The sequence below is a fragment of the Diabrotica undecimpunctata genome, chromosome 8 (assembly GCF_040954645.1).
Source record: "Diabrotica undecimpunctata isolate CICGRU chromosome 8, icDiaUnde3, whole genome shotgun sequence".
NCBI classification, from domain to species: domain Eukaryota; kingdom Metazoa; phylum Arthropoda; class Insecta; order Coleoptera; family Chrysomelidae; genus Diabrotica; species Diabrotica undecimpunctata.
In genome coordinates this window covers 124,111,528-124,129,548 of record NC_092810.1, presented here as the reverse complement: position 1 = coordinate 124,129,548, position 18,021 = coordinate 124,111,528, and the positions used below count along the sequence as shown (strand labels likewise).

Below are 18,021 nucleotides of genomic sequence, written 5' to 3'. Positions count from 1 at the left end.
GATTTTTTTCTGACTACGCAGATCTTAATTTCAAGAGTTAAATTTTAACTTTAATGGAATGTATAACCATAATTAGCTCCCATTTCTGAAAATTTGATTTCCCGCGCTTTTGGTAGTTCTACTTATTGCTTATTTGGTCTTCTACGTGGAAGGGATTGTCAGCTGCATAGGGTGCACTGCTTCCAATGTAGAATATTTAATTCTTCTGTAGTAGATACAGACTCACATGTAGTTCTCTGCCCACTTAAAGCTCAAGAATTCCAACTGCTCCACTTTTTTTCTTCTTCTGAGAGTGAAAATTTTCTAAAAACACTACACTATTTCATCTTTCCTGATTTTCCCTTGAAAACCCTTCAATGAAGGCTTGTCGAAGACTTTTAATTTCAAAATCTTACCACACCTTTGACACAGTATGACCTTGATTCGGCCTTCTTCTTCTTCTTCTTCACGTGCCATCTCCGCGACGGAGGTTGGCAATCATCATGGCTATTCTGATCTTATATGCTGCTGCTCTGAATAGTTCAATTGATGTGCATCCGTACCATTCCCTCAAGTTACGCAACCATGAGATTCTGCTTCTTTCTACAGTTCTCTTGCCCTGAATTCGGCCAAATTTCATCTAAATAGTACACTTTTCGCTCTTCACAAAAATATTCTCGGATTATTTGTAAGTAATGTCTTCAACAAGATAATCTCATCTTTTTCTATAAGAACACGGTTCCTGCTTCTTTTCATATATTTAATGTTCATTTGCCCTAATGTTCGCAATAAAAAACATCATGATATTCTGGGTATTGAATCATCGAAATTTATTTTGAATCATTTTCAAGCTGGATGCGTTTTCTGTCTCTGGTTTCAATGTTTTTAAGAGATATATTATTCGATGTGCCTTCACTTTGTTTTTTTTTAATTTTGTATGCAATTCTCGTCAACACTTTAGTCAAATCACTACGCAGAGTAACTACATCACAGAGTTGTCTATAATAGTTTTTTCTTCCATTAAAAAATTTGGGCATCGTTTACTTTGACTGCTCTCGCCTTCCATATTGCTCACAACACTAAAATAAGTGTTCACTACTTCGGTAATCTAATGAAATAATTAGACCGATTTTAGAATTTTATCTCAAACCGAAAGATGTAACAAAATTTTACGACTTCTTGTCTTCGGTTCGCTGTCGAAATAAAACTCTTCTTCTTCTTCTTCTTCTTCTTCTTCTTGTTCTTCTTCTTCTTCTTCGGCTTTTCCCATTATGAGTTCGCCGTTTTCGTCCCCCACAGCACTCTATTCTTCCAGTCACCTTCTCTGAGGTCTCTATCTATCATAACATTTCCGACGTATGTTTTCCATCTTGTGGCAGGTCTTCCTCTCCGTCTTCTTCTCGGCGGGTCCCAGTTTAATATTCTTTTTGGCCACCTATGCTTTGGCATTCTTTGTACATGCCCGTACCACTGTATTTCCTCCGTTCTTATTCTATCCGCTCTTGTGATTTGTAGACATCTTCTTATAAAGTCCAGTTCAACTGTTCTTATTTTATTTCGTATTGTTGTTGTCATTGGCTATACTTCCGCTCCATATAGGGTAATATTCATCACTATGCTTTGAAAGACCCTCTTTTTGTTTTCTTTGGTTAGAGTGTTGTTTCATATCACTCCATGAAGTGCTCTTGTGGCTTGTTTTCCCCGTGCTATTTTCATTTCTATATCTTTCATACAAGTACTAGCTCGGCTAATCATTGACCCGTAATACTTAAAAGCTTTACAACTCTTAATAGTCTTCTTCTAAACTTAAGTTCAAATCTGCAACCTCGGGTCCAATACATAAGTATTCGGTCTTGCACATATTTATCTTGAGTCCCCAAAGTTCATATTCTTCCTTTAATTTCCTATCATATATTCCATATCCTCCCTGTCTTGTGCGATCATCAAAAATGACTTGATCATCTGCGAAAAGTAGTGAATGTAATATATTCTCTTGTAATGGTATGCCCATTGTTCCGCATTTTCTATATCATCTTTTCAAAGCCTGATATATATATATATATATATATATATATATATATATATATATATATATATATATATATATATATGTTAAAAAGTGTAGGTGAGAGACCACATCCCTGTTTGAGGCCTTTTGTTGCGGTGATTGTTTTTGTTATTTCATTACCTAACTTTATTTGCACTTGTGTTTCTTTATACAGTCTCTGTGTTATAATCACCTATTTCTCTCTAATGCGCATTCTTCTCATTGCTTCCCATAGTTGTTTCCTGGGCACGCTATCGTATGCTTTCTCTAAGTCGATAAAGGTCATATGTGTTTCAATGTTTTTTTCAATCACCTGTCTCATAATGAATATATTATCTAAACATGATCTGGCTTTTTGAATCCGGCTTGTTCTTCGCTATAATGGTCCATGTGTTGTTCTAGTTTTTCTTTTATAACTGATGAAAAGATTCTTGCTATTGAAGGCATTACACTGATCCCTCTGTAGTTATTTGGTGACCTTTTGTCACTTTTTTTGAAAATGGAGGACATGTATGATAAATTCCACTCATCGGGAATCTTCTCTCTTGCTTCGATTTTATTGAAAAAAATTCGTATAAAGGATACTATCCTTGCGCCTCCATATTTCAGAAGTTCCATTTTTATGTTCCCTGGTCCTGGTGCTTTATTGCTTTTGGATTTCTTTAGTGCTTCATTTATATCTTCCTCTGTGATTTCTGCTTCCTCAGTTATTATTGTCACAGGGTCGTATGAGATATACTCCGGCCTATTCTCCTGCAATAATTTTGTGTAATGCTTTGTCCACTATTTTCATGTAATTATCTGTATGGTATTTTTACTTCGTTTATTACTTCTGATGTTTTTTATTTTTTTCCATGCTTCCGTTGATCTGTTATATCCTATCGTGTTGTCTATGTCTCTGCACATTCTCTCCCAGTATTCGTTTTTCTCGAGCTTTATTCTTTGTTTAACTTGTTGTCTGAGGGTAACATATTCTCCCCGTGTTCCTGGGGTTCTGTCGTTTAGCCATTTATGAAATGCACTTTTTTTCTTTTAATCATCTCTTCTAAGTCGTCGCTATATTTCTCCAAATATATATTCTTATGTTGTTCAATACCCAGCACTTCGTTTGCCGCTTTGTTTATTTTTTCCTTTAGCAGTTCATACATTTCTGTTGGGGTCCATTCTTCGTTCATCTGTAGCATATTCTGTAGCCTATTCTGATATAGTGTTCGAGTACTAAATTGTTGTAGAAGTTCTACTTTATACCTCGTATTTGCGATTTTTTGCATCTCCTCATCTTTCTGGATATTGTCTTTTTGTCGTCTTCCCGGGTATATGAATTTTCCTAGCACTAATCGGTGGTTACTTGCACATTCTGCTTGTCTGTATACTCTTACATCTTGTATTATTGTTTTGCTGTCTTTTCTTACTTTTGTTAAATCAATAATTGATCTTTGGTTTCTACTAGGTTCTTCCCATGTGTATCTATGTATGTTTTTATGCTGGAATCTTGTGTTGGTTACGGCTAAATCGTATTTCTCGAAATAAAACTACTACGTAAAAAATGTAATATATATACAATGTGTTTGTGTGAGCCATGTCCTGTTTACTTCGATAGCAAAACCACTGAATCCTTGAGTTGCTAGCTTTCATCGACGATCGCGATTTTAGGGTTTGTCGTAACTTTTTATGAAATTTTTCGTACGTCATTGGAAGACCTACAATAGTGCTGAAACGTCACTATTACTTCTAAGAATTAACTGCCTGCAATTTTGATTCTCGATTATAATATTTATGATCTGATCCACAATTGGCTTCCATTTTAACTACATAATTCCCCATTACTTATGTCATTGTTTGTCGTGTTATACAGAAGACGATAATTAATCTTTGATTGAGGGTAGGTCTTTCCCATGTATGCTGGGAAAATATTTTATATTCTAAGAATGTATTTTGTACTTTTATGTTAAATTTTTTGTACATGTCAATGTTTCTTTCTCCGTTATTATTGATAGTTGGATCCCCATATCGTCCAACTACTTTATCATTATCTCGAATTCCCACTCTTCCATTTAAGTCACCTGCGACAATAAGTGTTTGTTTGTTTACTTTTTGTTACATCCAATCTTTACTCTAATAATTGATAGAAGTCATGTTTTTTTCTAACAAGAGCGTCTTGTCAGACGTCAGCGTCTTGAAATTACCGTTTCTCTTCCAAATATCTTAAGTATTATCTTGATAAATCTTTCGCTAACATATTCAATATCTACAAGATGTTCCTTGTTTTTCTCTGCAATTTTTCTACACCTGGTCATATGAATGAACAGCGTAAGAACCTAAGATCTACACACCTTGACCTTTTTGTTTGATTTCTGTCAGACAAACTAAATCTGTTTTAGATATTTCTTTACCACTTCTTTTGTTTTCGACAATATTCCCTAAATGTTTCAAATTCCTAACTCCATGATCCTTTTTTATTGCTTAGTTCATGATTAACTAGATCCGTCCTGTACCCGAGGTCTACTGCTAGCCTTCTTTGCAAGGGTGTCGGCAAGCGAATCTATAAAATCTCGAAGAAGATGATGTTGAATATGTATTTGTATTTTTTTCTTTTTAGATGCTGGTGTTGGGACTTAGAAAAGAAATTTCCGAAATATGGAGACTTTAAGGTTGCAGAAAATATTTTATCTTTAGTAAATAACCAAGGAATGGTGTGGATGGGAATGTTTTTCTGTCCTGGTTTAGTATTGGTTAATGTTGTGAAATTATATATAACAATGTATTTTAAAGCATGGGCTGTTATGACATGTAACGTGCCACCTGAAGTCATTTTTAGAGCATCAAGGTATGTAAAACTAGATCCATTTAATTTCTAAAAATGGACTTTAATAACATTTAAGACATTTAAGATATAAAAAAGCTAGTTTATACAAATAACAGGTGACTTAGTGCAACGGCACGATTTGGCAGCAATTCTGGTGAAAAAATAGAGGAGCTGCGGACTTGCGACATAAACTTTAGGAATCTAGAGAGTGGGAAGTATAGTTATCATGGTGAAGTGGTCGGGTGCATAAAGCGCATTTGCTGTGAAAGCTTATTGCAAACATGGTGAAAGTTTTGTCTTCCAAGGCTATTAAGTAGTGGTTTAACATTAACTTAGAAAAGAGGTGGTAGTGTCAGAAGTGTTCACATACCACAGAATATTAAAGTGGTGCGAAACTTATTAGACACGAGTCCTCGAAGATTCCCACGACGACAAAGCTTAAACCTTAAATTCATAATTGCGCAAGCCTTTCAAGTTCGAGATTAACCCACCCGACTAGGGTTTTGTGAACAAATGTTGGAGCGTATTAATGAAAATTCCCCTAGAGAGAAAATAAAGGAAAGAAAGAGGACAGTTCGTAGCTCTACCAATTCAGACTAATACAAAGCACTGTGTAGACCCCAACAAAAAACAGAAAAAAGACCTGGGCCAACGAAAAAATCAAAAAACAAACAAAAAACCGGCGCAAGCCATAAAAGAATGAATAAAAACCCAAAAAACCGGGTACGTAGAGCCCAAACTCTTGAGCACCAAGCCTCTGAACTGGGTGTCAGTCCAAAGCGGAGGCTTAAGGCCTAAGCAAGTAATTTCAGTTCCGCGGATAAGTCATAAGAGGATCACAGGAATATAGCGGGTCACGTTCTCCTGAATTTAAAATCGATTAGGGAACCATGTTGGAGTTCTATTATCCAGGACTCAGATTACCCACATGAAGAGCATTTGGCTTTGAATAGTTGTGTCCTTATCGCGCATCAGAGTGCTATAGGGGGGAAAGGGATGATCTGGAGCATTGGAGCGAGGTGGAGTGACTCTTGTTTTACTCGAGTTAATACACCTCGCTCCAATGAATTGTTACTATCTATCTATCTATCTATCTAATTAGCCTTCTTCGGTCCATCTTTGGACATAGGCCGCCCCAATCCTTTTCCATTCTTCTCTGTCTGTCGCTATAGTCATCCACCTAGAGCCCACGCGCTTCTTGATATCATCTGCCCATCTCATTTGGGGCCTTCCTCTGCTTTATTTATATTCCCACGGTCTCCAACTTATAAGAATTTTGTTCCATCGGTCTTCTTTTTGTATATATTGTGTCCGGCAAATCTCCATTTCAATTTTGCAACTTCTTGTCTAACATCCCTCACTTTTGTTTTCTCTCTTATCCACTCGTTTCTCTTTTTATCCCTCCAGAAGTTAATGAATAGAATCACAGAAGTGAGTCAGAGATATGGTCTTTCACTGAACATTAAGAAAACAAAATGTATGATGATCTCTAAGTGTGCGCTTATAACGAAGCGCTGACCCTAGCTCGGACCATACGATGGTATCATATTATCATAGCCAAGTAAAATAAATGATTTATTTTAAAAATGCCAGCGTTCACCGTCAAAGCGCAGCGGCCAGCCTAGAGCCAGGCATCGGACCATAGACTTAGACCATAGTATTCCAGCTTGGTATTTTTTCGACCCTCGACACTAGTACTCTACGATCGACCCTACGAGGCGCTGACCACCGACCCCTGCTCCGACCATAGGATCGTATCGATTGCCAAATAAAATAAATGTTACTTTAAATGCGAGCGTTCACTGTCAGTGCTATGATCTAGGCGAGGATACGATGCGATGGTCTCCATTATGAACGTACCCTAAGAAGGAGCAGCAAATTAAAAGAATCAGTGTAAATGGTCAACCAATAGAAAGAGTAAAAACATACACCTACCTCCTAGAAATAAAATCTAGGATAGAGAAAGCAAGATCTACATTTCAAAAAATGGCTAAGCTGTTCAAATGCCACGATTTATCAGTAACCATCAAAATCAGGTTACTACGATGTTATATCTTTCCTATACTATTTTACGGAGTTGAGTCGTGGACTCTCATAGACGCTACCTGTAGGAAAATTGAGGCTTTCGAAATATGGCTTTATCGTGGAACCCTGAAGATATCCTATACTGACCACGTTACTAACCAGGACGTTTTATTAAGAATGAAAAAAGTAAAAGAGTTGTTAATCACAATAAAAACAGTCAAAATTTAATACCTCGGTTACATTATGAGGAATAGCGAAAGGTGTGGGTTGCTGCAATTAATTCTTCAAGGAAAATAATTTCCTGGCTGAAAAATCTGCGTACGTGGTTCAACAACAACCAAAAATCTTTTCAGAGCCGCAGTTTGTAAAATATAGATTGCCATGATGGTTGCCAAGATCCGAAACGTATAGGTAGTACAAGAAGAAGAAGAAAGTCGAAAGTGTTTCAAAGTAACCTCCCAAGAATTATCGAGATTTTGAAAGAACGGATACGCGAAGAAGTAAATGCATTACCTCAAGAAATGTTACTCAATGTCGTAAACAGCTTTGTACCAGGGCTGCATGAATGTGTCTGAAAATGGAGGCCACCTTTCCAATATCATCTTTAAAAACTGAATATTTCTTCACTTACACATTAATTTTTATGTGCGTAGTATATTCTAGCGGACCAACTCGACATCGAGTTTTGATGTAAGTTTTGGTGATATTTAAGAGGGACAGAGTCTAACGATCCATCGTTTTCGTCGCCTGGTGTAAATGTTCCAAAAATCCTATACTTTACTATAGGAAAAATTCATTTTATGGCCGCCATTTTCAAACAGGTTCGAATTTTTTAAATTTTAAACCTTAGGGGGAATCTACTTAACAATCTGTTTAATTATTCGAAAAAATTATTCTCCTATCTATCACCGTTTAGGAGGAGTATTGCGCACAAGAAAAGGGCTTAGCCTTTTAGTATATAAGATTTTTTTCTTATTAAAATTAATAAAAAGATAGTTTTCAGTTTTTTTTGTTTGTTTGGAATCGTACCGTTTCATTAAATCACCTCGTAAAATATAGACACTTTTAAAATATTATCAAAAAAAATTTTTCTTTTTTTTTATTTTATATCTAACAAGTTATCATTGTATTTGAAATAGAGAAAATAATATATTTATAGAATTATTATAACAATACATTTTAAGGAGACCGTTAATATAGAAAATTACGTTTTTAGATCAAACAATTTTTACTACGCTTTATTGTTAAGCATGCTCTTCTTGTGTGTTCTACCAGTGGGTTATACGATTGTATGGATAAAGCCATCCTGGCACTGTGGTCCATTCTCAAAATATCAACGCATATCATATATATTTACTGAAACCATTAAAGAAAATGTACCAGACGTTGTTCAAAGAGCTTTAGATTATATTACCTCGCCAGGAATTGTGATACCATTATTAGTACTTCTGGTTTTGATAATTTATTATTTGATGTCACTCACCAATTCGCTAAGAGAAGCTAATGACGACTTAAAGGTATGTTTTGAACATTATTATTATTTTAAAAGTGATTCTATAGATCAATTAAAAAATCGTTTTTTTATGTAAAGTAAAATAACATTTTAAAGTTTTAAGATTGTACAAAAATTTTACAAGAAAACTCAAAAACTATAGCATACAATTTATAAAACCGACATTAAAGATTAGTAAGACAGACACCGCGTCGGATTAAGGAGCGGGCTAGCCGTCGACTGCCCATTATGTAAATCCATTATGTAAATAAACACAGATCTAAACAGCACATGCAAGTCTTTACAAATGCCGCGAAAGCGAAACCTTCATACAAGTGTATTAAATGTAGCAAAAAAGAAAGAAATATTGCCTTGCTAATGTGTACCATTCATCCTCTGCAAATCTCCCCACTACTTTATCGTTTTCTTTCCTTCCAGGTCTGCCGTTAAGGTCTCATTGAAGTTGTTTCGTGAAATTTTCTTTTTCTACTCTCGGGGAATCGTCTGTTGGTGCATATACTCCGAGTATCACTGCCTCTTTACCATATATGTCTATATGCATTTTAATTATCCTCCCGTTGATTGGCTCCCATGTTCTAACCATGTTCTTCCACTTATTTTTGATTAGTATTCCCACTCCTGCATTTGCTCTACATTCCTTATTAACTCCGCTCCAGCAGTGGATATGGTCTTCTATTGTTTTAGTTCCATTTCCTTTCTTTTTGGTTTCCGTTGTTACTAGTGTGTCGATGTTGCTTTCTCTAAACTCCTTGATCACTTCCGTCGCCTTTTTATTCCATCCTTATATATTGCACATTGTACATATGAATGTTCTATCTTTTCTTCGTTTTGATTTTTGGTTGAGCTTTTGATAAGACTGGGTCTTCCGAACTCTTCGCAACATTGTACGCTCCTCCTCCTCCCCCCCCCCCATGTATCCGATGTGGATTTTCACCCGGGGATGTGTTTCCGTATTTGGCTTTTTCATCCTGCGATTTTAGTTCTTCTTACCCTTACGTTTTTCTGTGTGTTAGGTTGCTAATTCCTAACGCCACAACCTCCGTTTGGAGGACCTTTTCTTTAGCCGCCATTCTGGATCAGACGCTGTTGGTTCTTCCGCCCTCTGGACCATTGTAATTTTTCGTTAACCGTTAACTGGTTTTCACCTGTTCCCCAGGCAGGGACCCTCACAGGGTACTCTCAGCCGGGTCAGCTGAACCCTGTTTTTTTTTTAGAGCTGTTACGCCTCTGTCCCTCCTCTTTTATCCGGACGTGGAACCGATTGCATCGGTTATAGAGCTACTTAATTCGCACCATACCAGTACAGGCAGAGTTACACTTGTATATACTAAGTCTAAAAACACATTTCTTTCATTTGGAATATTAATAATTTGGAAAAAATTCAAGTAACCATGAAACTCAGCTAAGAAAAATGCATGTGAACCTTGAGGATAATTCACCAGAACACCTGATTTATTGTTATCCTATGAAGCTTCAGGAAAATTGAAGTCGCCGAATATATATGTCTTATGACTATAGCTTTAAGATATATCTTCGACTGATAAACAGTGTTGTTCATATATTCGTTCTAAGGATTTTGGGGAATGTACACCGCTCCAATTATAAAATTTTCTTTATCAAATGAACATAAAAGAAACAGTTGCTCGATAGATTTCAACAAAGTCCTTAACAACAATCAAAATTTCGTTCTGACAATAAACTTGTAATGGGGATGAAATTAGTATTTTCCTTTTCTCTTGAATGATTAAATTTTTGTATAATATTTTTGTATTTTATGGCAATGTCCTTTTTGGTCTTTATTTTGTCTGTCTTTTAATTATTTCTAAGCTTTACTGAACATATCCCTTTGTATATTTGTTCGATCTCTATTTATTTTGATTGTTGAGTTCTGTAGTCTTTTCTTCTTCCTTAAAATGCCCTTAACAACACTATTGTTGGAAAAAATAACTTCAAGAGGACGAAGCTTAGTACCTGTGATCTTCCCTACTCGAATAGCTTTCACTACATCATTCATTGACTCATCTTTTTCTATTTGCTTCATAATTTCCTGGGCTTTGATTCTATCTTGTCTTATTCTAAATCTTCAATATTCAAAGAACTGAATTCGGAAACATTGAACAACATAACATTGTTAGATTTTACTATTCTCTCGTTTATTTCTATAAACATTTCTTCAAAAGGCAAACCTGATGCATTCGAGTTGCATTTCAGTTCATTAATAGTCTTCTTTAAATCACAAATCTGATTATCCTTTTCGTGTAAGGATTTTTCATTGGCACATTTAAGTTTTTCTACTTCAATTTTTAAATCTGTAACCATAGACTTCAAAATTAATAATAACAGTAAACCTTGCTCACAATCCTCATAGTAATATTTTAGTCTCCTAGTATCGGCTGCTAATTGAAGACATCTTACTTCTGTGGCTGGTACACTGGTGCAATTAATATTTAAAGCCCTCTTACATCCATCATACTTGAAAGAAGTTTTATCTTCTGCCGCACCTTTCTTGCATATCAAGCATTTTCCCATAATTGAATATTCAACAGAATTTCAACCGCAAACCCTTTAATAAAGATAGTAAGTCACGTCACGGGTAGATGGTACCTAATTAGTTATCTATCACTATCAATTTATCCTAATTGCTTCAAGTTTTTGTTTGAAAGAGAAAAACTAAAGATATAAACCTCTCATTGCAGTTATTGCAATTTACAAACAAACAAATTGTTTTTTCAATAAAGCAAGATGATCTTCATATACCTTGTACTAATTATGCATATATCTTAATATAACTTTATAAATTAATTGTTGATATTTACTTGTAAACTTACAGTTTTTTGGGAGCAATTGCTAATGACATTCTTTGAGGCTGATTGATTTTAAATAGGTGGATGACTATTTTTTAGAGAATTTTGAACACAGCCACTTTTATAGATTTACAACTAAGAACTTACACAGTAAACATGTAAAGTAGATACCGAAATAACACCATTACCAATTCGAGACAAATATTTTTAAATGTTGATTTTATTGTACCTCGTAAATAATTATATAGGCACCCACACCTGAAATTGCCTGCTTCTACAATTTTATTACTCCGTGGTGAACAGGATAGATTAGTTGTGGTGAGATTAATCGAACAATCCTCAGATCGTATTATTTTGTTGTTCTATAAAAGTTTTATAAAAAGATCGAAATGCTTAATACAACCTGTATCCAATGCAAAAAAGCATTTCTTTCAATATTGTATAGCCTCCGTCTGTTACTTACTTTATGTATTATGCATGAATATTACTGTTTATTAATAACATTACTAATTTTAGATTCAATTGCGTCGTGAAAGAACTGAAGAAAGGAGGAAAATGTTTCAACTGGCGGATAGAAGACGGAGGGGAGGTTCTGGAGAGTCTAATGAAATATCAACTGCTCCGTCCAATAAATGGAAACGACTTCTAGAGAATCTCCCTTCTGGTAAAAGTTTAGATGAAACGCCTAAACAAGAAAGCGATGATCAAAAAGATGAACGTGTCGACAATAAAAGTAAAGGTAAACATGTTGCATTAATGCATTTTCAATGTTTAAGCTGTATGTCTTTAAATCCAATTGAGACTACATATATCCGAAAAAAAATTAAGTCCAAATAATCATTAAAGTCTTCTAAAAATTTGCATTAAGAAAAATTCAGAATCTTTCCAATAATTCTTTACAAATATGTTTTGGCCTAAGCCACTCAGCCAGGTTTATTTTTCAATTCCCCAGGTCAATTCTTCGTATTGGATGATAAGCGTTTCGACATTGAACATGAGAAAGTATAACCCTAGAGATGACAAAACTTATTACAAACACTAATATTGCACTATAAGATACCAGACGCATGGAGAAACAGTATAAATCTACTTGAACACCGCACTTAAGCTTACCACAAAAGTCCTAACCAACAAAATCAATAAACTAACAACTTTATCAGATGAACAACAAGGATTCAGATCCGGAAGATCCTGCGTAGATGCCGTATTTGTCCTAAGACAAATCACAGAAAAGGCCATCGAGTACAATAAACCAGCATATCATGTTTTATATACCTGACAAAGGCTTTCGATCGCATCCAAGTCGAAGACGTCTTACACCTACTGTATAAAAGAAACATACCAATCAATATTATACAAACCATCGAAAACATCTACTTCCATAATCGAATAAAGGCAAAGATAAATGGAAAACTAGCAAAGTACTAGTCAGACAGGGTGACTCGTTAAGTCCACTTCTCTTTAATATAATATTGGACGAAATAAGACAAGACCTGACACATCTAAACCGAGACGACTACGAGAAACAACAGAGATGAAAATACTTCGACGAATATCAGGGAAAAGTCTGTTCGATAGGGAGAGAAGTGAAAACATAAGACGAGTATGCAATGTATATGACATAAATGGATAGGTGACAAAACGGAAACAGGAGTGGAACGAACACATTAGTAAAATGGGAGAGGATAGGATAGGGTGAATGGCACGAGATAAGTTACCAAATGGTGATAAGTCACAAGATGGTGTAATAATTTAAACAATTTAGGAGGCTCATATTGAAGACGAAACAGGCTTTAAACCCTACGTACAAGAAGGAAGAAGAAGAGCAACAATTAGGGCAACTAGACTTGCCCTACTCTACTCATTCTTAATGTTATCTTTTTTTGTCACTTCACTATCATGCATCTAAGAATTTTCATTTATGCTTTATGATACTGGCTTCCTCTTTCTTTTTAACTGCCAACATTCAGTTTCTTCACGTATCCGTCTTTAACATATTTTCTCTACTCTTTTCATGGTGTTACTGAGTAGTTTTAATGTCCTGTAGTTTGTACATAGTTATATATCTTCTTAGTTTTTCTAAACTGGTACTAATATACTGCTCCTTCATTCCTCTAGACTTTGTCCAACTTCCATAATTCTATTAAACAAACCAGTTAGCCAACTTGAGCTATGTCTCCTTAAGATTCCAGGGATAACGTTCATACTTCCAGGGATACCGTTTGGTCCAACTGATTTACCTTTTTAATTTTTTGTACTTGAGCAACCCCGTCTGTTATTTTGCTGACCTTTGCTATTACTGTCTCCGTTAGCTCAACTGGTTTTCTGTAAAAATTTTCATTTATTGAACTGTCAAAGAATTATAAAAATTATGGAAAATACAAAATAACTAACGAAATATTGCTGGGGCAAATATTGAGCTCTATAATATAGCCCAAATCTTACCTCAGTCGCTCGAAGAGTTGATATTCACAAGTTGGATATGCACATATTTTCTCGTGAGTGACGTTTGCACTACAGTTATAGCAGGTAGCGGACCTTTGCAGTTTCCTGCTGAATATTGGCCACATTCTACGTAGAGTAACGAAATCTTACATTTCATACTAGAATAACGAATATAAAGGCCCACTTGATAAGTATGAACAATAGGGAGACTCCGATCCTGGTGAACCTAGCAGTTGTAGAAAGATGAAATAAAGACATATCCAAATGCATAATCACTCAAACTAATCATACAAAAAAAGTCATAAGAAAAAAATTCGGTATCTCTTTCTCTCTCTTCAGCCTTAGACTTGACCTGAGCCTACGACAATGGATGAGGTTGGCCTACGAGGTCCAATACAAAGGTTATCAGAACAAGATCCCTGGCTTTAGTTTACTCTACTGCGGAATGTTACACATTTATCCTAGATCAGTGTTTCCCAAAGTGGGGGTCGCGACCCCCTGGGGGTCGCCATGAGGTACTAGGGGGGTCGCCGAACATTTCCAAAATAAGACAAAAGCACCACTTTGTTAGATCATGTATTTTTATTTTAACAACTCCGTAAATAGAAATTAACAATTAATTATCAGACGAAATATAAAACTAAATATTAAAGTCCGTAAAAATAAAAGAGTAAAACAAAGTCAAATATTATAATCTTAATGAGATCTATGCGCCTGTTTCTGTGAAACTAATCTTTCAAATCTAGGCTGTGTATTTGAGACACACACAATTATATCATTTTCAAGTACGAGATGATTTCTAACTTTTGTTTTAATGGCAGTCATAGACGAGAAACTTAACTCACACAAATATGATGTTACAAATGGAACCCAAACATTTTACAGCTTCACTCGCCAACTGGGGGTATTCCTGCATCTTTTCGGTCCAAAATTGGTCCGAGTTCTGGGAAAAAAATTGGAGCTTCAACATTCCATCACTTGATATTTTAATAAGTTTTTCTTTCATGTTTATTGGTATTTCAACATGCTGAAAGGAATCGGCTAAAAACAGATTTAGTATCCATCTGCAACTGTCGTAACTATTTTGAATTTCTTCGGGGAAATAATCATAGAGCTGTTGTTTTAAATTGAGCAAAGTAACATGTATGTCAGAAAAAACTTGTTCAAAATTTGTAGCACTGTAATTAGATACTTTTTCCATAATTTCCTGAAGGCACTGGAATGAATTGAGTTGTTTTTTGCCAAGTGAGGTCGACCATAAATCGATGTTTCTTAGAAATGCCTTAATTTTATCTGTGGCTGTAATTATATTAATGTCGCGACCTTGTAAATTACTGTTCAAAATATTTAATTGCTCGAAAATATCAGCAAGGAAACCTAGTTTCAGAAGCGAAATAGGATCGGAAAATTGATTTTCATGTGGGGACTTCTCATCTTTCAAATACATTAAAAGCTCTGCTCTTAAGTGAAATACTATTTTTAAGACGTTGCCCCTTGAAAGCCACCTTACTTCGGTGTGATAGAGAATATTTTCAAATAAAGCACCCATGTATTCGCAAATTTTTCTAAAAATACGGGTCTGCAAAGCTTTTCCTTTAATGGAATTTACAACTTTAATGATGGTTTTCATAACACAGTCCATTTCAGGAGGTAAAGCTTTGGACGCAAGAGCTTCTCGATGTAAAAAACAATGTCTCCATTTGGCATTAGGCATTATTTCTTGTAATTTGACGACAAGACCAGATTTATGTCCTGTCATAGCTTTAGCGCCATCTGTGCATATAGCAATACATTTACTCCAGTCGATATCATATTTACTTGTACGTTTCACAAAAGTGTCGAGTAAACATTTTCCAGTGGTATTGGTCTCCAATGGGGAACAAAATAAAATATCTTCTTGAATGTTATTATTTGTATCATATCTTACAAACGTAATGAATTGGGCACAGTTAGATATATCAGTGGATTCGTCCATTTGAAGAGAGAAGTACGTGAATTTATTAAGATTTTCCACAACTTGCGCTTGAATATCTTCTGCCATATCACTAATTCTTCTTTGGATAGTATTATTTGACAGAGATATTGTATTTAATTTTGCAGCTTCTCTTTCCCCACACATTATATGTACCATTTCAACAGCTGCTGGAAAAATCAGATTTTCAGCAATTGTGTGCGGATTACTAGTTTTGGCAACACGATAAGCAAGTTTATAACTTGCTAATAATGCTTTTTCATTAGTAGTGGTTGCCAAGGGAAAACTGTCTTGCTGTTTGTAAAGGACGTTCAGCTTTCTTTCAAAGAATTCTACGGGCTTGTCTTTTTTATCTGGATGTTTGCTATTTAAATGTCGAAGTAACTTTGATGGCTTCAAGCTTTCTTTTGACAAGACTTGTCCACAAATAACACGTTGTGGTTTATTGGAAATAACGGTAAAACCATATTTAAGATATTCATCAATGTAGAATCTGTTTTTTCTTTTTATTGCTGCTACTGTCACTTTCAGACGTAGATGGTTCTGCACTTCTTTTTAAAAACTTATCCATAATAATTTATAATTTATCGTAGACGTAAATACGTAAACGGGAATACGTAAGTCGTAAAATATTTACTCATTACTCAACACCGCGTTCGCCACCATAGGCTGTTTGGATTCGAACTGAGGTTTCGTTGCGCATCACCGCTTATATAAAGCCAAAACGAGGCTACGAGAACGTTCCAGAGTGCCATCTAGTAGCGAGCGCTTTCGCGATTATCATGGAAGAGTTTTGCGATGTAGAAACAAGCTAATATGTCGCGGTGTACAATGTGCAGTCGACTTCTTATTATTTATTTTTATTGTAAATGCTATTCTGGCAGAAGTACCTACTACTAATTACTAGTGGGACAGATCGCAATCATTAAAATAATTGTATTAAAATAAAATAATTGTTTTTGATTTAAACTTAAACAGTAAAGAAAAATTAAATTTGAGAAACTATCAGATAATTGTAAATTAGGCACGCTATTTCTGTCAAATAATATTGAATAAATGAGTGGGGGGAAATTGGGGGGTCGCGAACAAATTTTTTAGCAAAAAGGGATCGCGGTTTAGATAAGTTTGGGAAACTCTGTTCTAGATTGTAACACTCTCTAAACCAATTGGAACTACCACCAGCCCGATATGTTACAAATGCAGCGCTGCTTAACAAACAATCGTCTTACAATATTCTGCTACTACATTCAAGCGCAACCTGGAACACATCTAATAACTCATTTCCGAGGGCAAACAATTAGCTCCAAGACTGTAACTACTAATGTAACGATAATTCAGCGACTAATAGCTGTACAAAATTCTAAGAATAATTACTATTGTTTATAAATTTAATTCATTCTTTTAATTTAATAATTTTTCAATTTCAGATTTCTTTTCCAAACTGATTAAACGAGCATTAAGGAAATCTTCCACCTCTGAAGACGCAGAAGATAACACCGATACTGAACAGCACGATTCTCTACCATACGACACAGTAGTAAAGCAGCCACCAAAACCTATCAAACCATCATTTTCGTGGGGAAGCACAGATTTCCAAAATGTGGCACTACGTGCTCTACAACTGAAGAAACATAAACCTGAGATACCAATACATTTAAATGAAAGTAAACAAGAACAGAAGCATGTCCATATTAATGAAAAGCCAGTTGTTAGCGTAAAAACAATCGATCCGTATCAACCTACTAGCATTTACAATGAACCGTCTACATCAAGAGGTTTTACAAGAACAAACAGAAGTTTTAGAGATTTAATTTCTCATATTAAAGAAGAACCAGCAAAGACTACTAAAGAAATATCAATTACTAATAAAGTCATTAAACCACCTGATTCTGAGTCCAGTAAAAAAGATTTTAATTCTAAAACTACAAGACAGGATTCTGAATCATCTAATTGGTCTGACGGTATTCCAGTAATAACAATAAGTAAAACTGATAGTGACGAAAATATGTTAAAAGTTATTGAGAAGCCTCCAATCGATAAAAGTGTTTCTAATACTGATAACAATAGTATAGTATTTAGGCCTAAAGTTAGATGTGTTCTTAAGAAACAATCAACGGAGATTGATGAAGATACGATCAGGTATTTTAATAACGATATAGAAAAAAATATATCTATGGAAAATGTAATAAAAGCAGTAGCTGAGGAAGACCTAGAATTAGAAAGCCTTACTGTAGATACTCCGCAGGAAGATGATAAAAATGAAGAAGTTTTAACTGATAAATCATCTTCTGACACTGAACCTAAAGAAAGCAGCACCGATACTGTTTTGCAGTCGCCATTAGATAAAGAAGAGTAGTAGTAGCAGACAATATTAATAAATCCTTTGATAAATAGTAAATGTTTATATTTAAAAATTACATAAATGTATTA

The 18,021-nt window shown here is 35.0% G+C and overlaps 1 protein-coding gene across 3 annotated transcripts in view; it reads left to right on the top strand.

Annotated features, from left to right (window-relative positions):
• The window catches only part of Tmc (Transmembrane channel-like), a 126,487-nt gene extending 108,466 nt beyond the window's left edge, over positions 1-18,021 (top strand). For all 3 annotated transcript variants that reach the window (XM_072540901.1, XM_072540902.1, XM_072540903.1), the window contains 4 exons: positions 4,626-4,853; positions 8,074-8,374; positions 11,691-11,913; positions 17,019-18,021. In XM_072540901.1, coding sequence (XP_072397002.1) covers positions 4,626-4,853; positions 8,074-8,374; positions 11,691-11,913; positions 17,019-17,947 — 1,681 coding nt within the window. In that variant the 3' untranslated portion in view covers positions 17,948-18,021. The remainder of the gene's footprint in view (positions 1-4,625; positions 4,854-8,073; positions 8,375-11,690; positions 11,914-17,018) is intronic.